This window comes from Mesitornis unicolor, unplaced genomic scaffold (genome assembly GCF_000695765.1).
Source record: "Mesitornis unicolor isolate BGI_N332 unplaced genomic scaffold, ASM69576v1 scaffold28327, whole genome shotgun sequence".
Classification (NCBI taxonomy): domain Eukaryota; kingdom Metazoa; phylum Chordata; class Aves; order Mesitornithiformes; family Mesitornithidae; genus Mesitornis; species Mesitornis unicolor.
Genome location: NW_010197629.1, coordinates 33059 through 58328, shown reverse-complemented (window position 1 = coordinate 58328; position 25270 = coordinate 33059). Strand labels below are relative to the sequence as shown.

At 42.9% G+C, this 25270-nt stretch overlaps 2 protein-coding genes across 2 annotated transcripts in view; one reads left to right on the top strand and one right to left on the bottom strand.

Annotated features, from left to right (window-relative positions):
* The window catches only part of ZNF410 (zinc finger protein 410), a 19137-nt gene extending 3848 nt beyond the window's left edge, over window positions 1-15289 (top strand). The window contains exons 2-9 of the mRNA XM_010188857.1: window positions 4962-5097; window positions 5384-5617; window positions 5912-6103; window positions 6948-7107; window positions 9270-9451; window positions 12777-12866; window positions 13986-14111; window positions 14658-15289. Of these exons, the coding sequence (XP_010187159.1) occupies window positions 4962-5097; window positions 5384-5617; window positions 5912-6103; window positions 6948-7107; window positions 9270-9451; window positions 12777-12866; window positions 13986-14111; window positions 14658-14842 (1305 nt within the window). The 3' untranslated portion in view covers window positions 14843-15289. The remainder of the gene's footprint in view (window positions 1-4961; window positions 5098-5383; window positions 5618-5911; window positions 6104-6947; window positions 7108-9269; window positions 9452-12776; window positions 12867-13985; window positions 14112-14657) is intronic.
* Window positions 15290-17790: 2501 nt separating this feature from the next.
* Window positions 17791-25114, bottom strand: FAM161B (family with sequence similarity 161, member B). The gene is made up of 8 exons (XM_010188856.1): window positions 24966-25114; window positions 23235-23797; window positions 21217-21554; window positions 20709-20836; window positions 20253-20420; window positions 19664-19763; window positions 18123-18253; window positions 17791-17881 (listed from the first exon to the last, which is right to left on the bottom strand). Exons 1-8 carry the CDS (start codon window positions 25112-25114, stop codon window positions 17791-17793), a joined length of 1668 nt encoding a protein of 555 aa, XP_010187158.1.
* Window positions 25115-25270: the final 156 nt, after the last annotated feature.

Here is a 25270-nt window from a genome sequence, read left to right as displayed (position 1 = left end):
AGGAGTAAAAGGAGGGTATAGTCGAGAAGCTGGTATGGCAGAGTAAAAAAAAATTCTTCCTAGCAAGATGCGGCTGAACTTTGCCCATTTTGTCCCTGTAAGGCTTATAGATTCTCTCTGTGTGACTCTGTCTGGGCCACAGAGATTCACACTTTAAGTCAGAACTTTTACAGTGCAAATATGTGCCCATGCTCACATAGTACAGACGTGTGGCTGTAAACTTGAGCACGTGGCAGGACAGTACTTTTACAGGCACCCACAAGCACAAATGGCATTCACATGGAACAGGAAGACAACAAACGGCCTAATCATGTTCCTATTCGTCAGGTAACCAGGCTTGAAATGTTCTAGCATTATCACACACATGCCTTCACTCAGCTGACGTGCACACTCAGTCCAGTCTCTGCCAAACCTTGAGTCCTTTCAGTATCCATCTCCAAGCCCTGGGCTTTTCAGTCCAGCCTCTGGCCAGGATTTTGGGTTTCCAGATTGTGGTTTCTTCCTATTTACTAGTCCAGTGTGAAGTTAACTAGATGAACATTCTCAGAAGCTATTTAGGAGCAAACAGCACTCGAGAAGAAGATGGGATAGACTACAGTGACGAGGCAGAGCGACATACTGACCTGCAGCTTGCTAGCTTGTGGTCAGCCCCTGTTATCCCCCACTCCCTTCCTGTTGCCCATGGTTGTTCCTCTCCTATCCACCTTGATCTCTCCCTTTCCCTGCCTTTGATCCTTTCTCTAAACATCCACAAGGTTTTCACATTCCCACTGCCTGCTCTTAAGACATCTTAATAGTAATCTTTTACCTGTTTCAGGCCAGATTTCTTCAGGGTCACGCTCAAGTCGCTCCTGTAATGGCCCATCCATCAGTGTCCCAGGAGTTCTGGTCTTTGTTACTCTCCCTTATGTGCAGTTTGTTAGTTTGTGTACCCACAAATTGAATTTATCACCTCTCCTGTTCCTAGCCTCTCTTTTATGCTGAATGGCCAATTACCAGATACCCTTACAATTTCCTATTTGCTTTCAGCTGCAAAACCAAATTAAAAGAAACTTAAGAAAGCATGACAGACTGTTTGTAATGAGGTTTTTCCCCCCATGTTCCAGCTGCTGTAGTTGTCACAAAGATATTCAATGATTTTGAACAGGAAGGAAGGTTTATGAAAGTGCTTGGCTGTACTGTCACATGAAAATTTTTATTTTCTCTTCATTATTCAATGTAAAGTTGGTAGTTGGTTTGCTGTAGTTTATGGGAAGGGTTGGGGGTTTTTTATTCCAAATTTTAATAGAGGACATGATTCACATCCTTCTGTTTACTTCCACTTCTTTTACCCCTTTTAACTCTGTACCAGCTTGTTATTACTGCACAAAGAAAACTAAAAGGATCTTTTTTTTAATTCTTTCTTTGTGGCTGCTGCATTTTGCTTTTCCCTGGTGGCTTAATGTTGCTCTGTGGAAGTGAAGGGTTTGAAGCAAAGCTTCCCTATTGTAGGAGGAAAGTTTTATCTAAGGCTTTCTGTATAAAAATAGAAGAGTCCATAAAAGAAGTGTTTCATGGTGGAGTAGGCAGCAGTAGGGATCATGAACAGCTTTGAAATGAAAGACAATCCAGTCATTTAGAACCATCTTGCTGCTCACATTTTTCAGTCATAACATCTTTCTTCTGGTTGCCTTGCTCTGTCATTCCTAAATCTCTTTTTACCAATTTTTCTCCTGTTTTTTAATCTTAAATTAGAATAAATGACCTTGAGGAAGGGACAGTTTCTTATTGCCTATGCTTTTTTGACAACATAAAAATAGTTCCCTCTTCTGACTGGGATCTCTGGATAGTCTTATAATATACCTCAGAGGAAAAAATGCTTACTTTTCAAACTGCAGCCTGGCTTGGGGCCTATTTGAAGTGACTTATCACCATCTGAATGACTTCAAGACTTAATTTTTACCTTCACAGTTGCCAGTGATGCCAGGCTGCTCCTAAGGGAGGGGGAGCTGCGAGCCAAGGCTGATCCCAGCCCAGGCTCTGTCCTCACTGAGCAGGACACAATACTGCAGCACCTGCGTGCTGGAAACAGGGCCCATCCACAGCCAAGCTGAAGTGATGAACCAGGTCCAGGGTCTATCCAGGGAGTACAGTCAGGAGGAGCAGGAGATAGGGCTGGAGACGCTGGTGCAGTAAAAGTCCAAGGTCCATCCAGGAGACAGGGCTTGAGACAGGTACGCCTGCAGCTCAGGAAGGGAGTAGTGGGCACAGGCTGAGCTCAATGGAGCCCCTGGGTGAGACCGTTCAGGACAATTAAGGCTTCAGGGCTCTGACTGCAGTAACCCTTCAAGGTAAAACTGAGGAAACATCAGTATTTCCAGTGTTGCTATGAGAGGAAATAAGCACAGAGAAATCAGAGCCCGAATATTAAGTTTTCTTTGCAGTTTCTTTGATCCAATGAACTTTGTCCTGATGTAGGAGAGACTCAGAAGGCTGGTATCTGCTATAGAAATAATTTGGAATTGGGTGGCAGTAGCTGTGAAAATTAAATACTACGATGATCACAACGTACAAAATAAGAATCAAATTATTAGTGACTGTTGGGTTTTAACCACAAATATACCATGGGCATATCACACTGTTTTGTTTGACACTGGTGAACTATCTCCCTGCACAGCCAAGGTCTGGGATCTGTGTGAATGCAAGCTAAAATGTTTCACAATGAGGGTAGCAGCATTTGAATAACTCTTGTACAGTTTCCTTCTAAGTGCCAAAGACAGGAGATGGCTGTTGCATGCAGTTGTTTGCTAGGCAGCAGCAGAATGCAGGGTCTTTACATCAAGGACTTTCCTAGAGGAATAGGAAACTTGAAGGAATAGTTAGGAATAGAGGAATAGTGATTTGAGCGTTAAGGTTGTGGTGTATTGTTATTGTCCATATTTCTTTAATCTGTGTTTTTCAAAGCATTTTGAGAATGTGAATATAGGAGTAAGTCTGTTTGATAGGGCTCATAGCCAAATTGATAGAGCCTATGTATGTTTTTCAGGGGGCATTTTCTCTGAAATGTGGAGTTTGTGTCTGGGTCTGTTACGACTGACCCCTTTCATTCTTTCTGGTCTCCAGAAGTTTAATTCCATACAGGAGAGGGATTTGAGACCATGTTTGTTAAAAAAGCTTGGGGAGTTCACAGAAGAATTAGTTGAGTCCATTGCAAAAGTTGGGCTGTGTTATCTCCTAACTCCCAGCAGCACTTCCTTTGTTAAATCAGAATGTTTTATTATGAACTGCTGTGGCACTGGCAGTGGAAAAGAGAGAGTCTCATTTCTGTGTCTGTGCCTTGGAGGCAAAGAGGAGTCCAGCATTATATCCTATAGCAAAAGCTTGAGATGTTGTCAGGCAGAGAGAATGGGTAAACAGGACACATGCTTGGCTGCTCTGAACTTGGTTAAATACGAAAAGACTTTCAGGGGTGAGGAAAGGCACTTCTTTGAGTTCCAGTTCCTTTTCAAATGCCAGGTTCCATTTTTACAACTCAAGATTTGTAGAAGTCGGCCAGAAGTAATTTTCGCATTGCCAGAGCTGACTGATGTTAAGGATAACTAAATCTGCTGGACTGAATGACCCGGGCATCTCTCACCTCCTGGGCCCATCAAGACGAGGGCTGCTCCCTATTTCTGATCTTAGATCCAGGCATTAATGAGGTTTAATGCTATTTTCAAATAGGTGCACACACATACACACTGGCGCCAGATTAACACAGGTAGGACGCTCGTAGCTTTACCCGCATGAACACAGGCAGCACGAGTGCCTGATTCTGTTTCCAAGGGTTGCTGCTTTGATAAAACCTTTATGGGATTTTCTAGAACATGTCCCCACACATCTTGTTCTGCTGGCCAGCTAGGCTGGCTTGGAGTTCACTGGCGTATGACACACGCACGCTCTGGAGAATGGGATCACACAGGAAATAGTGAGGAAGTTTAATAAGAAGACAGAGTGGAGTTTAATAAGAAGACAGGATGGAGTTTAATAAAAAGACAGGATGGACTGCACTGGTTATGCTGCACCAGACAACTGAATTGAGCAACTTCCTGCTTATATATAATGGGCCTCTTTTATCCTCCTCTCTCCATTTTCCTGTGTTTGTTCTGCCCTGATCCACCTTGATCCCTTCCTTTTCCTGCCTTTGGCCTTTCTCTTAATGCATAATAAGTCCTGTACAATCCCCCAAATCTCTTGTTCAGTCCCAAAGTCCTCCCCAGGGAATAAGTCCTGTACCTCTTTATGCAATAGTCTCCCTTACTTTGCATTGTATTCTGGAGAGAGTTTCTCCTGTTGAATCCCCTTAGTGAGTGGGTTTAACACTAAGGACAGTGGCCTTATTTGTCCCTCTTTGACGGTCTTGTCATCCCAGCCTTGCTCCTCTGATCATTATCTGCCTATTTTGAATAGCCATAGCTAGACATCTCTTTGCAACCAGTCTTTTGCTTACTTTTTTATTTTAAAAAGGCCAACTTTCTTTCAGTTAAGTATTTAAAGACAATGATTTTAAAAAAATACCTGTGCCAAAGGCTGAGCATGGAAAACATTTACTTGGAAGGTTAGACCATAGTAAAGTATCAAGTAGTAAAAGATGAATTAAAAAGGAATATATACCTTAAAACATGGCATGTATTGGTAAAATTTATCTCGATAAAAGACTGATTAGAAAGGACTGTAGCCTAAGTAGCCTGCAGAGTAGTAGTCAGAGCTGTTTATTGTATGTTAAAGAAATGAGAATTTTATAGGTACTTCGGTGGTGACAAATACAAACAATTCCTTCTTTGTCAATAATGTAAATTAAAAAGCTTCTATTTACTTTGACGTGTATTCATGGGATTATATTCAGTGTCTTCCACAAGGCAGTAGGGACCTAATGGACTTGGTTTAGTACCTTTGAAATGATTTGTGCTGCTCTTGACCTAATCTTCAGTGTCTTTTTTCAGCTGCTGGTTCAGTTTGTTCAGAATACTTCTATTCCATTGGGGCAAGGGCTGGTGGAATCGGAACCAAAAGACATCACCTGTCTTTCTCTCCTTCCTGTTACTGAGACCTCAGAATGCAACAGACTCATGTTGCCAGGTAAAATCTACGTGGCAGATCTTTGCGAGTGTGCCCTTCCTACAGCTGTCTTTACTGCGCCACTGCCTCTTGCCCATAAGGCATTCCAGGGATGGAGGAACAAGTTCAGGAGGGTCACTAAAACTTTTCTCATTGACCAGTGAAGTCTGACTAGTTAGAAGATTCCTTTCTCCTCCAGTCTCTCTCAGGTTATAATTTTTTTTCCTAGAAAAATAAACTTCATAGGTATCTTTTAGCCATAGTGCATTTATACTTTACTTTACTCTGGTTTCATTTTCTTCACTAGATGATGAAAGAGATCTCACTTCTCCAAGTCACACTAGTTCTTCCAAAGATGTTTCTTCATCTGCTGTTTTGAGAAGTCTCCAGGTAAATGTGGGCCCTGATGGAGAGGAAACAAGGGCACAGAATGTACAGAAACCATCTGAACTTCTGTCAAGCCCAGAGACTTCCAGTTTATTGCAAGACCTCCAGCCCAGTGACAGCACTTCATTTATTCTTCTCAACCTAACGAGAGCAGGTAATTCTCCTTCTGTTTGTCATCTGGCTGGGTATGACTCAGACAGCAGAATGCAGGAGATACAAGTACAACTTTGTCCCTGCTGCTTGTGAAGGGGAAAGATCATGAAATTTGCTGGGCATTATTGGATATTTCAGGAGCATTTCATCAACAGCTTTCTACAATGTAGAGGTCAGTGAAGACTTTTTCAGTGCAGCTATTGCATCTATGCCAGGAACACCAGCCTGTGGGAAGCAAAAGAAATTTCCCTCTGCTGCATTACCCTTCTGTTTCACGACGTTTCTTCTTTTCTAGGGCTGGGGTCTCCAGCAGAGCACTTGGTGTTTGTTCAAGATGAAGCAGAAGATTCTGGGAATGACTTTCTCTCTCATGATAGCACAGACAGCAGTACCCCGTGGTTCCTACGAGTACAAGAATTGGCCCATGACAGTTTAATTGCTGCCACCCGTGCACAGCTCGCTAAGAATGCCAAAGCAAGCAATAACGGTAGGAAATCCCCTCATTCTATCTCAAAAGTTGAGTGTTTCATACAAGGCCCCCTGTTTCGGCTTGTTTCTCTCTATTTCACTCTCTTGCTTTTAATCTGTTCTGACATCTTCAACTACTCAGTGACAGAATTATACAGAACAACCCTGTATTTTTTCTTCAATAGAAATAGTCTCCTCAGTATTTCTCAGGGAATGAACTTCAGTGGAGCCAGCAGTTCCACTGCAGTCCACCTGTTCTCGTACATGTCAAGAGTGTCTTCTTTCTGACTGCAGCTGCTTGCATTTCAACTTTCATTTTCACTTTCCAGTGTCTAGTTTTAATGCATACTGTAATTCATACTTTCTTCTCGGCTTCACTGGGTTTAGAGATCAGCATTCTGCAGAATACATAACTGGATTAATCACATGCTTTGTGACTTGATTATTTTAATAAATAATTGCAGACAAACACAATATATCTTTTTTTTTAACTAAGGTGGCTTTAAAAAGAGTTATCCTGTCTGATACTTAAAATTGGTTGGTTGATATTGATATAGAGACTATTTTTACAATTTTTGATGCATTGACTTTCTGTTTTTCTTTCGATGAGCCTCATCTGGTAGCAGCTGATCTGACACAGATAGATGGCTGGGAATAGTTTATGGGCCTGGTAAGGTTTGCGAATCTGTGTCTGATCCCTGGTATGGGCCAGGCAGCAGCATGTAGGACATGGTGAACAGTCCTAGCCAGACACACTCCTTCTTTGCAGTCCTGTATCATATGTGATGCTGGTTTTATCTGTTAAATTCGACACATTACAATCATCTATATCTTTTTAGATTTCAGTGGGCTTTTTCTTTCAGGTGAAAATGTTCATCTTTGCTCAGGAGATGGGCAGCCAAAAGACTCTACTCCTATTCCTCATTTATCTCGCGTGGAAAGGAAGCTGAAGTGCACAGTTGAGGGCTGCGATCGGACATTTGTGTGGCCAGCTCACTTCAAGTATCATCTGAAAACACACCGGTGAGCAGAGCAAAGCTGTGTGTTGTCATGACTTTGAAAAACTGTGCTCTGTATTTGGGGTAGCGTTAGTTTTTGACACTGACAAACTGTGGAGGCCTGGTATTTATGTTGAAATGCTTTGACCAGATTTGGTTATTTTTGCAAGTTCTTGTTAGGGTTTGGTTTAGAATATTTGTGATGCTCATCTACAAAAAGGGCCAGAAGGAGGATATGGGGAGCTACAGGAGCTCGGAGACAGGGAAGGTCATGGAGCATATCACGTTGAGTGCCGTCACATGGCATGTACAGGACAGCCATGTGATCGGGCCCAGTCAGCATGGGTTGATGAAAGGCAGGTTCTGCTTGACTAACCTGATCTTCTATGACAAGGTGATCTGCTTAGTGGATGAGGTAGAGGCTGTGGATGTTGTCTACTTGGACTTTAGTAAGGCCTTTGACACCATTTCCCACAGCATTCTGCTGGAGACACTGGCTGCTGATGGCTTGGACGGGTGTACCATTTGCTGGGTAAAAAAATGGCTGGATAGCCAGACCCAAAAAGTGGTGACAAATGGAGTTAAATCCAGTTGGCAGCTGATCACAAGTGATGTTCCCCAGGGCTCAGTACTGGGACCAGTCCTGTTCACCATCTTTATCAGTGATCTGGATGAGGGGATTGAGTGCTCCCGTAGTAATTTTGCAGACACCAAGTTGGGTGGGAGTGTTGTTCTGCTTGAGCGTAGGAAGGCTCTGCAGAGGAATCTGGCCAGGCTGGATCAATGGGCTGAGGCCAGTTGTGTGATGTTCAACAAGGCCAAGTGCCGGGTCCTGCACTTGGGTCACAACAACCCCGTGCAGCGCTACAGGCTTGGGGAAGAGTGGCTGGAGCTGCCAGGCAGAAAAGGACCTGGGGGTGCTGGTTGACAGTGACTGAACATGAGCCAGCAATGTGCACAGGTGGCCAAGAAGGCCAATGGCATCCTGGCCTGTATCAGAAGTAGTGTGGCCAGCAGGACTAAGGAAGTGATTGTCCCTCTGTACTCAGCACTGATGAAGCCACACCTTGAATACTGTGTTCAGTTTTGGGTGCCTCACTACAAGAAGACATTGAGGTTCTGGAGCACATCCAAAGGAGGGCAACAAAGCTGGTGAAGGGTCTGGAGCACAAGTCTTATGAGGAGCAGCTGAGGGAACTGGGGTTGTTTAGCCTGGAGAAAAGGAGGCTCAGGGGAGACCTCATCATTGGTCTCTACAACTACCTGAAAGGAGGTTGTAGCAAGGTGGGTGTCAGTCTCTTCTCCCAAGTAACAAACGATAGGACAAGATGAAATGGCTTCCAGTTGCACCAGGGAGGTTTGGGTTGGATATTAGGAAAAAATTTGTCACCAAAAGGGTTGTCAAGCATTAGAACAGGCTGCCCAGGGAAGTGGTGGAGTCACCATCCCTGGAGGTATTGAAAAGACGTGTAGATGTGGCACTTAGGGACATGGTTTAGTGGTGGGCTTGGCAGTGCTAGGTTAATGGTTGGACTCTATGATCTTAAAGGTCTTTTCCAACCTAAATGACTCTGTGATTCTATATTTGTATTTTAACAAGTGGTTGATAAAGAGCATCACTGTAACTTCTGTCATGTGGTGAACATTGGAACTTGTAGGATGCTATCATATTTTTATAGATCCTTGTACAAAGTTGCTAACTCTAAGAAATGACCCTGATCTTTTTTAGCTAAGAAATTGGCAGTCTTGGAGGTAAAATGTAGGTGAGAAACTTAAAAACCAGGAAGGACTCCAATAGACATGAGTGCATCACCTTGCCCTGAGACAGAGCAGCAGTAATTGCATATGTTACATGTACACATACAGTCATTTTTGATCCTCCAGTGACTGAAATTCCACAATGTTCCTATATAATCTGTTGCACTGCTTTACTAAATCATTCTGGGTAGGGAATAGGCAAGGTAATACGACAAAAAGATGTTACCTGAACAAATTCTTCCAGTGGACCACCCAGACTCAAGTTCCTGAGGACTAATTTAGGTCACTCTGGTTGAGTTCTTTTCAATTTTCTGATATAATTAATTTTGGCTTAAATGTTTCTGCTTTTTATGTAATCAAAAAAAGAAGTGTTCATGAAAAATACACCGCAGCAGCTGGCAATGAAACAGCTGTTTTGTTGCTTTCCAGGAACGACCGCTCCTTCACCTGCCCAGCAGAAGGCTGCGGAAAAAGTTTCTACGTCTTGCAGAGGCTGAAGGTGCACATGAGAACTCACAATGGTGAAAAACCTTTTGTGTGCACAGAGCTGGGCTGTGGGAAGCAGTTCACGACAGCTGGAAATCTGAAGAACCACCTACGAATTCACACTGGTGTGTTTTAGACCTCACCTATTTGTGCTCTGCAGAGGTGGGGTCTTCACTGAGGAGTAAACCACTTCCTCCTCCGTCCTCAGACTTCTGAGAATGTTACGTTGTTTATCTCTGCTATCAATTCACATAGATTTATAGGTCAAATTAATCACCTGCTTACCCCCTTTACTATCCTGTATAATTTCACACAGGTTGCACCCTCCAGGTACTGTATGATGATGATGTACTCTGCTCAGGCCCGTGCTCTGAAGATTCCCTTCCCCCTTGAGTTGTTTGGTGCGGGGAGGTGTGTGTCTTGTTTTGGGGAGAAACAAGACTGTTCCCAAGGGAATAGTTAGTGAACACAACAGCTGTAAATGTATTTGATTTTTATAAAGAAGCTATTTAAAATTCCTGAAAGGCACCATGGCTTAGATACTGCTCCAGTGGAGTCCTGATGGACGCAGTTGTAGCTATACTGACATCTGGCTGAATCTGACTAGCTTATGTTACCTAAGCTGCTTGTAGAAAGACTGCATTTGGGAAATTTAGGGAAATGAGGAATACAGTGGAATGAATAGCAAAAATATTGTAGCAAAGTCTAGCAGAAAAAGGCAGTAATTAGAAGACAGCATTTTGACATACAAACTGCTCTCTTTGTGCTAATGATAATTTGGGATGTTACCATATGCTGGAGCCCCTGTACTCTTAACTCCTGCTCTGCTTTTTATATTAAATAAATCACAGAATCACAGAACCACACAGAATCACAGACCGTTAGGGATTGGAAGGGACCTCAAAAGCTCATCCAGTCCAATCCCCCTGCCGGAGCAGGAACACCCAGATGAGGTTGCACAGGAAGGCGTCCAGGCGTGTTTTGAATGTCTCCAGAGAAGGAGACTCCACAACCTCTCTGGGCAGCCTGGTCCAGTGCTCTGTCACCCTCACTGAGAAGAAGTTTCTTCTCAAATTGAAGTGGAACCTCCTGTGTTCCAGTTTGTGTCCGTTACCCCTTGTCCTATCATTGTTTGTCACCGAGAAGAGCCTGGCTCCATCCTCGTGACACTCACCCTTTAAATATTTGTAAACATGAATGAGGTCTCTCCTCAGTCTCCTCTTCTGCAAACTAAAGAGACCCAGCTCCCTCAGTCGCTCCTCATAAGGGAGATGCTCCACTCCCTTGATCATCTTTGTAGCCCTATGCTGGACTCTCTCCAGCAGTTCCCTGTCCTTCTTGAACTGAGGGGCCCAGAACTGGACACAATATTCCAGATGCGGTCTCACCAGGGCAGAGCAGAGGGGGAGGAGAACCTCTCTCGACCTACTAACCACCCCTTCTGATACACTAGAATCTTTATTTCACAGTGCTGTATTTTATACATGGTTTGTTTATGCTGTCTCTTCTGATGCTGCCTTGTCAATATTTTTAGAAGTCTCTGTACCAGCCAAAGTCCTGACAACTCCATTAAGTGCTTTAGGTGGTTTTATCCTAGAAAGTTGTTGAGAGGGGCACATGAGTTACTGCTGAAATAATCAACAGTTTAATAGTTAGCAAAGTTCATAGTGAATATTCTGGTGGTTTTATTTGGTTGGTTTTTTTAAGCCTCATGGTTATCACACCACTTAAACAAATGGCCCAGTCCAGGCCTCTCAGGATATTGTTAGAGATTCCCTGATGGCCTAGAAAGGTAGCATTGCATTACAGCTGGTTAACATTTCAAAATAACCTTGGCAACTGTGAGAGCACAAGGCCTCTAGTAAAATGAAATCACAGATTAAGTGGGCTGCCAGCAGCTGTTTGTGCCTTCTGCCTTATTTAAACACTACCGTATGGTCTGCAGTTTATACATACACATGCAAAAAGGTTGCTGTTTTAAAGGATTTGCAGTCTAGCTAGAACACATGGTTTGGGGGCAGATGTTGGGATGTAGCTAAAATTATATCTACCAATAATCAGATTTTGAATGTGTGGTAACAGCAGCCATAGTTTTCACAGTTTTCTTTTGCATTTAAAGCTCCCGGCCAAGGCGCAGATAAAGTGAATAGGCCCAGCTGACACATGCACGATCCTCCACGATAGAGCCAGTGTTCTGCAGCCAGCAGAGCAGCAGCTTCTGGAGGAGTAGATAACTTTCTTAACTGCAAACTGATAATGTGCAATTAAGTTTGATCAGAACAAAGGCGTTACAAAACTGCAGGTGTAAATAGATCTAAGAGCTGTGCGCTGTTGCTTTTGTCAATGGTAATTTTTCTTCATTCTGACCAAGATTTAAAAATTTATAACAACCCAGAAGGTCCAATCAATGTTTGAGAACCTGCTCCATATTTCAGCTTTGTAGCACCAAACAGATCATGCTGTGTTGATCCTGTTTGCTCAGCTCTGTTGAATGCTGTGGCAGGTAGGAAGCTGAGAAATGAACTGTAGTGAGAGGACTTCTAAAGGCAAAACCACAGTAGAAACAATTTTAAAAACCAAGTTTACTGGGAAAGAACTGTGTATGTGTTAGACAATAAAATAGCTGAAGTAGCTTGCTTAATCTCCTGTGGACTTGCTGTTACTCTGATACAGTGGTCTAGTTAAAGACTTGAAATCCTAGGGTTAAACATGGTATATTAAGTTTGTTAGTGGGATGTTGCAGGCAAAAGTTACCTCTGGTTTAATTTAAGGCTTAATTAAGGGGGTGTTTAGAACAGATTAATTATATTGCATTGCATTGCATTAGTGTAGTCACCTCCAAATTTATCGTCATTTAGACAAATATAAAAATAGCTGTGCAGATATATAAAAATAACAAATTTCAGTCTAGGAGAACAAATTGTGCCTTGAATTACCATTTCTCTACACATAAATATAAATGACTGACACATCTCTCATGGGATTTTGCCAAGTTCAGCTTGATCTGAAATAAAGTATAGAATCTGATATGAAGGGGAATAGAGTTAATGGGATTTTTGGCACTGAGAGGCAGAGGGGGAACAGGATCCTGGGAGTGTGTGAAGCAGAGAGCTGGTTGTTAAGAACTACATATGGAAGATATATCATAGTCCAGGCATTTTTAAATTACTTTTTTGGTGTTTAAATACTTGGAAGATCTATTTAGAAACAGTGGACCCGTGCTTCACTTTCAGTGAATGATCTAAGAATATTTCAGAATATCAGCTCTTGAAAGCTGATGAAGAGAATGCTTTAAAAGCCTTAAGAAGCATAGCTGTAATTTCTGTTGAACTTCTTGTATGTAAGGTGAAAAGGGAGAATGGGGTCAGGATTTCCAGGCTGTTCTTAGGGACTTGGACAATCAGATCAAGTCATGAGTCCAAAATCTAAGCACTTACTTTTCCCTTGTAGGCGAAAAACCCTTTCTGTGTGAGGCACAGGGATGTGGCCGCTCCTTTGCCGAATACTCCAGCCTTCGGAAACATTTGGTTGTCCACTCAGGTAAGAGTCTTCATCTGACATTCTGTGACCTATCTGAGGAAAGATCTTTATTGTAGGACTTTGATTTGATTTCCTTAAGAAAAATCCCCTGGTTTCTACAGGGCTTCTGGTCATGGTGTTTCATGACTTCCTTTGTGGTGTCTGTGGCCCGTACACCTCAATCTTTTCTGTTGTTTCTGTTTCTAAATTTTGTGTTTCTAAATGAAAATAACATTTTTAAAATTTATTTTTAAAATTGTTTCTAAACTGTCATTCAGTTGGATATCTGTTTCATAGCTGCCACTTTCTTACTCAAAAGAGAGAATATAGCACCTCTACGTGTTAGTCAAAGCTGTTCAAATCTGAAATCTCTCATGAGTGGGTTTCTGCCATAGGTAGGGGTTTCCTTTAGTTTTTAATGCTAGATACTTGTAACTGGACAAAGCATTAGATGGAAATGTATTTCACAAGTGTTTCAAAGCTTCTGCCTTCTGTTTTGATTGACCTGTCTTAAATATCATCAGCACATGATGAATATGGCTTGTTTGGGGAAGGGCAGATCCTCTTGAGGTATTAACTTTTGGGACTGAGTTCTCCACTCTTTTTCTTTCCTGTATCCTTGGCTTCCATGCTACTGAGTTCCCACATATGGCCATCATACTTGTATTGTGAAAATGATGGGCTGCTCTGTAAAACAGAAATCCTTTCCCAGTAACAAGTCATCCTCCGGTCTCTACTCAGTAATTTAAATCAGGTGCTGCAGGTTGTTGTGTGACAGCAGGAGATACCTTCCTTGCTTTGGTCATTTTATTCTAGGTATGGGACATCAAATATTTCCATGTCACTGAGTAAGAGATTCCAAAGAACTTGTTCCCTCTCATAAATCAGACTTGAAGACTTTATGTTACTCTTCAGACTTGAGATTTCCAACAACTGGCAATACTGATACCTAAAACTCTTCTGTTCTGCAAGTTTAATACTCTCTGGGAAACAAGAATATTTCCCATTTAGTTTTTTTTTCACTGATCATTAACACCAGTGATGTCAACAGCCACTTCAAAACAATATTATTGGCTTCTTGGTTGATGAGGTCTGTATTCCCTATGTGGTAATCCTTGGGATATTTTTCCCCCCTTCAAGGAGTGAAGCCCCATCAGTGCCAAATCTGTGGGAAGACATTTTCCCAGAGTGGTAGCAGAAATGTGCATATGAGGAAACACCACTCCCGAATGGGAACAGCTGGCAGCAGAGAGCGAGAACAGCCAGGTAAGGAGGGGAGAAGTGCAGGACAGAATTAGTGGATGGTCAAAGAGAAGGGAAGATGTATGTCCTGAGCATATGAGACCACGAGCCAGTAAGGAATAAGACTTCCTCTTGGAGATGAGGATGGATTGCTCACCCTCCCCTTTCCTAGGATAGAAGACAAAGGTGTATTTCTGTATCGTGGTCAAGGGGCAGACAGCTTTATTGCTCTCAAAATTAGCATGAATCTGGTATCTTTTTTTTTTTACAAGGAATTTGTGTCCTTTGTCAGGTATTCTTCTTGTAAGCAGCCTGTTTTTTTAATGCAATGTGAACTATTTAAGGAGAAAGCCAAGCCTGTGTGAGATCTCGCCGTCCTAAGGCTCAAAACAATAAATATAGGTGAGACCATCCATTGGAGTGCTGGACGCTCAGAAGTGTAGGAATGGATAAAGTAGAAGTCTAGGGAAGACGTCTACAGGACTTGGAAGGGGGCAGGGATTGTATCTTATATTGCAGTATCATTACTTCATGAGAATTTTGTTTTATCCTTTGTTTTCATCACAATAGAGTCACTGATGGGCAGCAGTTTGCTGGAAGAATCTACAGTGCATAGTAAGAATCTCATCTCCATGAACTCTCAGCCCAGCCTTGGCGTGGAGTCTCTGCACCTGCCAGACACTGAGTCTATTATTGGAGTAGAGGAGGGTGAGACCAGCTGCTCTTTTTTCCGCCCTCTTATATGTGGTGACTGAAGTGGGATCGACCATTCCTCCTCTAGAGGCTCAACACGTTGTGGTGGGATGAGTGAACATTGCTTTAACTGTGAACGGAGCAGGTGGGTAGATGGAGAATGAATCATTAAACTGGAGTTGGAGAAGCCCTACCGGACCAAGTTTCTCTCTTGCAGAGCTTAAAAGGTGAAGTCTGCTGCTTAGGTGTCATTTAGCCCATGTCGTGGAACGCCATTTCAAAACTGTCCATTCTCCTAAAGCCTAACGCGTTTGTTTTGCTGGGGCACCTAGGAGCCCAGTTAAGGACCAGGACCTCATTGTGCTAGGCACTGTACAAACATTCAGTATCTCGAGCAACAGGCCTTCCTCCCATCCTTTACCTTCAGAGACGATATCCCAGTACATCTCACTGTCAGAAGCTGACTTACTCTCTGAAATAAATGTACTACTTGATATCATTTAATTACATTTGCTGTGTTCCTTTCCCGCTTTCCCCAGTCACATTTTCCTCCAAAAATTGTTTGGCATATCGAGCTCTTTAAATGAGTCTACCAGGTAGATGTTTTTGTTGAAGACTTCCTTCAGAATTGATATTATTAAGAATGCAGAGTTTTGCTGAGGTACTGCGTGTCTGTAATAGCTCCTATGCGAAGAGAGTGCGCTGCCTTGCTGTTGCTCCCTAGCTGAATGTAAAGGTAGTGCTGCTGTCAGTAAAGGTATTGAAATTGGGAGGATCTTGCAGGAGCTCCACCAGGTACCTGTGAATCTGATGTGGTTTGGCTACTGTCTCATCACTTGATGGGAGATGCTCCAGGGAGATGTCTTCTTTACTACAGCATTTCATAGGTTAGCTGAACAGGCTGTAATTCTAACTAAAAATAACAAAATATTTTCATAAAACGCAAAAATTCAGAGTGAAAATTGAAGTTACTTATTTCCATACCATTTGTGAGATATATTAAGAGATTACAAATCTCTTTCAGAATTACAGAAATGTAATCCTACTTTCAGAACAGTGCTTTGTTTAGCAAGAAGGTGCTAATGAGTTTCAGTTACTTCATTTGATGCTTTCATCACCATTTCAGCAACTTCTGTTCAGGGACCAATATTAAGACTTGGATTGATCTGTTACTGTGTTCCTGCATGTCACCTTAGTACTTGTTAAGGCAATATGGCATAGTAGCCTATATAAATTTAAAGTCAAGCCTTTGTTCCTCCTTTATGAAGGTTCTCATTTACACTTCACATACTTGGAAATTTCTTTTTCCAGCATCATCAAGTATTATTATGGAAATTAGCAGCAAATTTTAGTAAGTACCCCTTAAAACGTATGTGTTAACATTTCACTCCCACTGCTCCAGATAAATCATACAAGCCCCGTGGGCTTTAGACCACAGACTTGGAGCATGGAAGAAATCTTCTTTCCTTCCTCTTTCAATGTGACAAGGCATGGTGACAATGGGATTACTTCACTGGTCTTTTCCAGGGGATACAGGAGAAAGAACAGCCTTTGTGTGTCCTACACAATTAAAACTGTGTAGAAAGTGGCACACTGGTAACAGCCTTCCTTGAACCTTCCCAGGTGTCTAAGCTCCCTTCTCAGTGTGGAGATTGTCTGAGGCAGTAAGAACTGCTGCAACCCTAGGGCCATAAATTCTTGCATCAAGTACTTTGTTATGATTAAAAATGTCAGTATCTCAGTTTTAGATCTTTATCTAATGTGGTAGCTTTTGCAGGTACTGTATTTCCGATTTGATGGTGAGGTTTTGTTGTTGCAGTGTAAGGAGAAATGGACTAAGGCAACAAAGAGGCAAGGAGACACAGCTTCTATTTAAATAGTGAGGAAAAGATGAGTGATTAAAAAATTGGACAATGCGGAAACATGACAGCCATTTAAAACTATTTTAATCTCAAAGTGCTTTGATAAAACAATTGTCAGAAAACATTCCAGGTGGCAAGGGTTTCTGGTTTTGAGATCATGGTTACTGTCAGGTCAAGGAAGACAACTAAAGTGTGAACTATACTGTTCAAGATGTGCCAGGCATTTGAGTGCAGCATGCTGACAGGTGATACCTAATCTTTCTTCTACCAAAGTCCATCTTTGATACCACAATAATACTAGAATTAGGACAAGAGCAACCCAAAGTGAGGCATTGTTTAATTACAACCTTCTTAATAATTTTGGTTGGTTTTCAGTCCAAATTGATGACATCAATTGGTAAGATGTTAAAACAGTTTCAATTAATGAAGTATGTGAGATTTTTAATACAGAAAATCTATTGCTTCTTCCTAACGGGAGGAAGGAGCAGAGCTGCTCATGAGGGCAGAGTTAACGCCAGAGAAGGACTTCCCTCTAAGTCTTCTCCCAAGGTAGGTGAATTCCTGCTACTTGTTTATTGTAGAAATACCTTGTTTAAAAGCATTCTACAACACATGTGTAAATCATGGTTTAGCACACCAAAATGCATTCTCCCTTTCCTGTGTGCTGCTGTGGCATGAATGCAAGGAGCTGTCGATGGAGGATGCACCTCTTCAATCTTTCATATCTACTTTCATCTAACCTGTTCAACTTGTTTTGTTACCCATTAAAGAAAGGGAAATGGCTCACGTGAGGAACACTGGTGAACACTAAGGGAGGCTGCAGGGTTTGCTGGACTGGACAAGACATTGGAGACATTCAAAACCCGCCTGGAAGCCTTCCTGTGTGACCTCATCTGGGTGTTCCTGCTCCGGCAGGGGGATTGGACTGGATGAGCTTTAGAGGTCCCTTCCAATCCCTAACGTTCTGTGATTCTGTGACATGCTCTAAACAATAGTTGGTCTTTTTTGCCTTTACTGAGTTCTCACATCTCACTTACCCTAGAGCAATTCTTAGCTGTCAGCCTAAACCAGAAAGTTCCTGAGGATTAACCTGGAGAATCCTGAATTTAAAAAATCAAGAGATGATGGATGGATTCTTCGGGTAGATCTTACGTTGCCATTTCCTTTGCGCTCTGTTCCTCTTGAGGTTCTCCTTCCTGCACTGTGCAGTTGTCCTTTTCACCCCGAGGCTTGGGCGCTCTGCAGAAATAATGATTGTCTAATACAGGAAATGGTTTGCAGTGCTTACTTGCTGCTTTGCCCCATGCATAAGAAATAGAGTGCAGTCACAGGGGTTAAGACAGAGAAGCCATGATGCTTAATAAGAGTGAAGTAGATGTAATTTTGCCTGTACTAGAAGATACAAACTGGCACGCTTTCATGAACAAGGAAAATACTTTTAGTCAAAGGGAAAAGAGCTGTACTGCATGGTTTTTATTACCTGTGAACATCAGAATCTTCTTCCAGCAAGTCAGTGGCATCTTTCCCTTTTTTCCTTACAAACTCTTCGCTTAGCCCAACCTGCTGGAGGGTGTGTCTGTAGCGACGCTCTGCTCCTTGACGAGCATCGTGCTATGAAATCGAAACTTAAACAGTAAGCATGTTGAACGGGGGCTTCCCCAAACAGTCAGGCTGTTTTAACTTCATAGCTGACACTCCTAATGGGAACAAGAGGACACCAAAGCCCCTGTCCAAAATTTTTGTCATAGTACAATACCAAAACTGAATACCAGGACAACGTCTCACATCTCTCAAAGCCAGAGCTCACCTTTTCCTGCTTCTGTTCTTTTCTTTTTCCTTCTTCTGTTCTCCTGCTGCTACAGCATTCCAGTCTTACAAGACTAGCGTACTCGTGTCTGAGTCCTGACTCTGACACTCAGATTGAGAATATGTGCAAAAAAGGGGTTGTGAGAAATTCTGGAAGAATGTTTGCTTGTAATTTGTAAGCACAAACCACAGTGGAGTTCAGTAAATGGAGAGCACCTGTGAAATAGCTTCGTATCAGCTCATCTTCATGAAACTAAAAACCAAGAATCCTGGATCCTGTATCCTCACTGCCTCCAAATAAACCTTGCAAATTAATCTGAGATGACGGTTTTCCAGAGGGACTGGCCAGTTCCTAAAGATTCAGGTGTTCTATATGGGAGGACAGAAATCTTCTCAACAGGAGTGAATGCTATTGATACTGGTGAATTCTTACTAACCTGGCAAACAGAAATGTTACCAATATTTATCATATCATCTCTGCCTCCAGTAACCACCCATATGAACAGAAAGTCTGACCCAGGAGGGTACTTTCTATTGAGAAATTTAAATCAGCGCATTGTCAATGTATTGTCACTATGTCTCTAACCAGTTATCATCCCTGCAAGGAGACAGAACTAAGAGAGAAAACCTAGGGAAAAAGATATTTATAGAGAGTACAGATTGTATCTACACCTCAAGTGCAATACAGATTTGCAGCTGGTACTGCGTGATGGATGAGATGTGCTGAATGCAACCCCAAGAGCAGAGCTTGCAGGCGTTATAAGCAACATAACTGTCATTAATGTTCTTCTAGTAGCACAAGAGGTACAAAGAAGTGCTCAGCTGGAGAGGGTGTTAAATTTAAAAAAGTTTCAAATGTCTAGACTGCAGGCTATGGTATTCAGGTGCAGAACAGGTATTCATGTAATTTCTGGTGTGGTAAGACCTTGATTTTGATCAGACCATATATTTTGATTGCAATATACACTAGGGACTGGAAAACTACAACCAAGAAACCAAGAAAGTCTTAAGTGTTTTTTTCAAGTGGTGGGGAAGAATTTAACTTATACTTGGGTGGCCCTTCCATGTGTTATTTTGAGTGTGGTCAAGAGACTGTGCAACCATTTGCACCTTCTTACCCGTGAATTAACATGAGACTAGATTTCTTATGCTTGTCTTAAATGAAAGATCATTTATCCTGTTGCCCAGAGACACTCTGTAACTTTGACCAGTTACCTTGGTGACCTGTTCAAAGAGGTATGGTCTGTTCTTGACACGCAGCTGCATTTCTTCCAGCTCCTTCCTGTATTCCTTTGTTCTCTCTCTCATCTTTTGCCTGCAATGGAAAAGTTGCCAGTCTCATACAGGTTCCCTCTGGCTGTAGCTGATCAGGAACGAGGAACTCTCAGTAACTGTTCTGTGCTTTAATAGCTCTGGTAAATCTCTTGATTCTGAATGCTGGGCAAAAAAAATCCTATCGCTGGCAAGTTAGAGACCCTTTAGCAAAGCTTTACTACTGGACTGCAAGCAGAGAACCAGTGCTCACGTTTTCAGAAAACCTTGTCTTATGTGCACGTTACGAAATCACACATTTCAGTTGGCTTGTTTGTACAAATTAGTTTATACAAATGTTAATCTAAAGGAAACTTCTGTGTGGAAGGAGTAGTGTGGAATTGTCAAGAAATCCAAATGAATGTGGAAAGGGTATGACAGCCAAAAAAGTCAGGCTGGGAATGTTCTTGGACCCAATTCCTCCTAAAGAATTATCTGATGATCCCCAGTTAGTAAAGCAAATGGTTATTTCCGTGCAGAACAGGATACTGACCAGTTCTGTTTCAACTTCTCCTTGTGTGTTTCCTCCAGACTTTTATGTGGATCCAGGGCTTTTGCTCGGCTGTTCACCGACTTCCGCATAGCTTGGCATTTCTTCTTCTGTTTCTCCAGCCAATAAATTCCTTCTTTGTCCGCTTCCTTTTTGTTATCTTGGGAGTATCTATGTAGAAAAAAGTTACTAATGAGCTCGCTTAAGACTGCCCGATGACACGCTAGAGGGGGATTTCACTTTTGTAATCCTCTACGAAGAAAAGCAACATTTCAGACATACAAGTGTGCAGCTCCCACATCAACTGGGAGGCAGGGCAAGAATTAGCGAAGAAAGACAGACAAACATTTAGGAAAAGTGCTGTCGATGTAGTTGATGTGATAAGGGAAAGCACTTTTTTTTCCCTCCATTTTGGTCAGTAGTGGGGGTATGGTCTTGCAGACAGGATTTTCTACTTACCTAATAGCAGATTCCCTTTTTCTAGTTGCATCTGTTATATGCACTGGGAGAGTGTTGGATGAGAGAGAGGAAAGCCCAGTCAGAGAATGACTTTTTTGTACCGAAACCTTGGAAAGCTGCTGAGAATCCTGAAAAAAAATGGAACTTCATTCAGTGATTTTGTTCACAGTACAGAACCTGCTCGTTCTTTGTCTGCCAAAGAGAACTGCTGGGCTATGTGGGCAATGCTCTCATTCTTCTCTCTTCCATCAGTAGGGATTTACGTGGGGAAGGGATAAGGGGAAGGAGATGTGTTTAGGAGTATGGAAAGGTGGCTGAGCTTTAGCTGTCATCGCTCACCTCTTTGTGTAGAATTTTGTTGTCTGGTTTGTCCTGGATTTCTGCAGTACTCCCAAGACAAGGGCAGAGGTCACAGGACATTAATCATCCATAAATAAAAGCTATAAATTTAAGAAGTTGCTACCTGCATTGGAGAAAGCAGTACCACAGAAATACCCAGCCATCTCACCTTTATCTTTTCATTAGCCTGCCTCTGCCTGCCATGGAGATTGGAGGTTCTTAGCTTGAACGGCTTATTACGAGTTGCCTCTTTGATTTCTTGTCTCCTTACTGCTTCCTTCTGAAATGCCCAGTAAAGCTCTTCAAAATCCGGTATTGTTGGATTAATCCTTGGTTTGAAGCTGAAACTTCTGTCCTGCAAGAAGCCAAGTCTTTCCTGCTTAGTTTTAGTGGCAGTTCGGGACTGAGGCTCCCTCCGACAGTTGCTCGTATCTATAAGAGCTACGGAGCTCTCAAGCAAATCCTTGGCTCGCATTTGAATGCGGATTTCTCTGTAGAGTTCAGCTTCTAATGAATCAAAAGCAAAGCAATGAGAAGAACATGAGTGACATAAAAGGCTGCAAAATTGCAACAATTCTAAACTTTTCTTTATGATGTGATTTTCTTTATACACGTATAGGAGTGGCCAGACATCCTGTGTTCTCTTTCCCCACTTTCCAGTCTCTCTCTCCTCTGCCTATTCAAAGATACCAGAAAAAACCATGGCAGAGTCTCTTTCTTAGGCATTAATCTCTAGAGATCTCTTTCACTTATCAGAGTAAGTTATTGAACGGGCCTTCTCTTATTCCCATTCTTAGGGGTACCAGAAAACTCGTGCTGTTTGTCTTGCAGCAGTGTTGTGTTACTCAAGGTTCTACTTTTCACACGGGACTTTACATCATTACATTGACCGTGTGATCAAAACGGGCTGTTCAAATAAACTTGTAGCAGGTGGTGGCTTTTCTGTGTAATATCCAGCAGTGTTTGTCTATATTGGAAAAGATTTCAAGTAGGGAACATTTGGTGGATGGATCTTGTCATGTGACTTCTGTGACAAACTTTCCACAGAAAGAATGTGTTTCGGGGGATGGCATCAGCGTCCGCTCCTGTGCAGCACTGTTTGTGAAGATGTAGACAAACCGCTGGCTGTGGTTTGGAGGGGTTTGTTGTTTGCTTTTAGAAAAAGAAAATCAGTACTGCTGTTTGCAAACTCAGACTTTTTCTGAGTCTGCTTATAAGTTTGCATTGACCGAGGTATGAAATGTTCATTCCTCCTCCCTTCTCATACACCAGAAAAAAAACAGAACAATGGCTTGTCCTCTGCTTTCTTTTACCTTTCCAGTCGACTTAGTTTAGTACACAACAGAATGTTTTCTGATGCAAACTGAACTGGTGTATGCTCGAGAAGAAATCAGTGGGAAACAGTAAAAAAAAAAGGAAGGAGTGAGAAAAGCCATGAGAATTGTCAAGGACTGGTTTAGTTCCTGTATTCAAGCATGAAGTCTGGATGGCTTACTTCAAACTTACAACTGTGGGGGCTTAAGCCATCTGAACGAAAGCAAGCATCAGGAAAATGTCCTTGAGTGTCCCTCTGACTAGATGGGTCCTGGCACCTACCTCCCCTGTTCAGCACTTACCAAGAAGGTGGAGAGTGGGAAGGGAGCTGAAAACATCAGAGAATGGCAGGGGAGACCGGGCCACTGCCCCATCACTTAGAACTGCACTAAGTGTCTGATTTGGGCTCAGGAAATATTTTCTTCCTAGGGGCCCTGTGCAGCACAGATCACTCGGGTGGGAGTAAAACTGAGTTCCACATGGACCTTGGACACTTCGGGCACTGTTTGTGCCACAAATCACTTAAATCCCTTTAGCATAACCAAAGACACGGACTCCAGTGCAGGGAGGGATTCCCAGACTGTCGTGATTTGCAGCAAAAGGGGTATGGAAATCTGTCTGAAGAGCTCAGTGTGTACCCATGTGTGCTGGGGTACAGAACTGCTGCTGCTGACCCTGAGACAAGGCCACTAAATTTAGGACACTGCCATAAGAGTATCTAGATGAAAGGTAACGACCAGTGATAGACAGGAGATGAGACACCACCAGGGGAGGTAATGACACTGGCTCTGTACTCCAAGTAACACCCCCTGGGCCATGGTCCTACCTCCAGCATGGAGACAGCAAGGGACAGGCAGAGCCCTGACATTTTACCTTTGAGTTTATCTCCAAGAAGCGGATCGTAAGTAGATTTAGGAACTTTTTTACTGGCTTGCTTCTCTTTGGAGCTCTCATTTAGGGATGCTGCTGCCAGGAACTTTAGTCTGATAGCTTCTTTCTTTTTCTCCTCCTTCTCCAGGAAACTGAAGGGCCGCTGAGTTGAAAGTAGCAGCTCCTTTCTTTTCTGTGTTGTTCTTTGCCTGCGAATCTCATTCTGCTCCATTATTTCCTGGTAAAGGGGCAGAAACACATGGGCAGGTACAGGCTGGGCCCGAAATTGCTTCTGACATTCAGCTTCATCCTGGCTTTGCCTTTTGTCTCTCTGTTTGTCTAGTTCAAGAAACATGTATGACTTCATCAACTGGGACTTTTTGCGAGCTTCCCGCAGTGTCATTTTGAAGGGCTGAGGGATGGTGATGGAAGGGATCCAGGGAGATGAAGCGCTCTTTGGCCTCAAGCGGGATTTAGGAAACAAATGAGGCTTTTGCTGATCCCAGGTACTGTCCGAGGTGAGGTCGGTCAAAGAACTGGACTGCCTTTTGTTACCAGATGTACGACTAAGACAAACACACGGTGAAGGGAAATAAGGGAAATTATTAATAATAGAGTTACAAGAAGGGTGACACTGTTGATTAAGAGAAACAGGACAAGCCTAATGACCATAGGCCAAGTCAGTCATTAGAGGACAGGCCTAGGGCATATCGTTCTCAGGCTTTGTATTTTGCTTTGCTATCAAAGTGCATGATCAGAGCTTTGCTTGTTTTCCCTTTACAAAGTATAAAATGACAATTATGCTTACTTAGCCTTGTAATGCAGTTTATTATGCTGCTAATACTCTACTGCCAGAAAAGCCACAAGTAAACCAGAAAGTTCCAGCTTTAGGGATATCTGGCTGATACTCAACACAAAGACAAACTCGGGAGAGGCAATCAATTAAGCACAGATGCACAAATCCTAGTGAACGGTACCAAACACCAGCCTTCCTAAGACGCTGATGGAAGGGCCATTGCAAGGAACTGCTGTAGTGCAACTCTTAAGAGGTTCAGCTGGGAACTTTGCAGCTGATAAGAAGATTGTATAATTGATAATAAGACAAAAACCCCAGGACTATCTTGGCTCTCATTGAAATAGCAAACTTCTCATAGTATACTTGAGGGTGACTGTGAAACGGAGTAAAACTTATGAGATATTTAGGGAAGGAATAAATGCAGGTAAAAGGAAAGATGAAGGTGATCAGAGTGGACCAAGAACAACAAAATGGGAAAAGGGGGGAAACAGAACAGGCTCCTGGTCAATACACTTGCCTGGTGACTGCTGCAGTCTGGTTTTCTTTATTAATTCTTTCCTTTGCAAGAGCATGTGAGTGTGTGTGACCTGCTAATGAACTTCAAGCTGGACTAACCCCAGAGAAACACAAGTGGTCCGAGTGCTAGATGCTGGAAACACCATAGCTCCTAAGACTGGACACTGTGCAGAAACAGGTGTGATCTGCTAGCACATTAAGCATGATTACCTGGTGAGCAGGAATTGTGCTGCTCATGATTTGTGTCAATGCTGCTTATGTGGGCCCCCGTTAGCCCCATCCTCCCATCTGTGAACACACTTGTGGCCGTGTTTTGGTACCAGACACGTGCATCTCGGGACTTCACGCCCTGCCTCGTCACGGGCCAGAAGCAGCAGGACTCCCCCATGGCATTTCACCATTTCTACCAGGTTCAATCCTACCTGAGAGCGTCCCACAGCTTCTCACGCAGGACTGCTGCCTCCCGCCTGAACTGCTCCAGCTCCTCATCCTCTTCGGATACCTGGAGGTCGCCCTTTAACTCTTCCGGGGAGGGTAAGCTCGCTTCTAACGGAGACCGCCGGCCTCCCATCCCGACAGCTCCTCGCCCGGTGGCGGGAGATGCAGGAATTGGCTCGTTACGGTCTGAGGGGATGCCACGTCGCCTGGAAGAAAAAAAACATCAAGAGTGCTCGTTCTGGGGGTGCGATCTTTCTCCACATCCGCTCCCGGCTCCACCTCAGCCCCG

Bases quoted from the DNA above. Each gene is read 5' to 3' on its own strand.
- FAM161B (XM_010188856.1), bottom strand. From the start codon at position 25,114: ATGGGAGGCCGGCGGTCTCCGTTAGAAGCGAGCTTACCCTCCCCGGAA. The intron at 20,421-20,708 runs GTAAGTAGAAAA...TTTTCTACATAG, and splicing joins AAAAGGGAATCTGCTATTAG to ATACTCCCAAGATAACAAAA. The intron at 18,254-19,663 runs GTAACTGGTCAA...TCGATTTCATAG, and splicing joins TCTTTGAACAGGTCACCAAG to CACGATGCTCGTCAAGGAGC.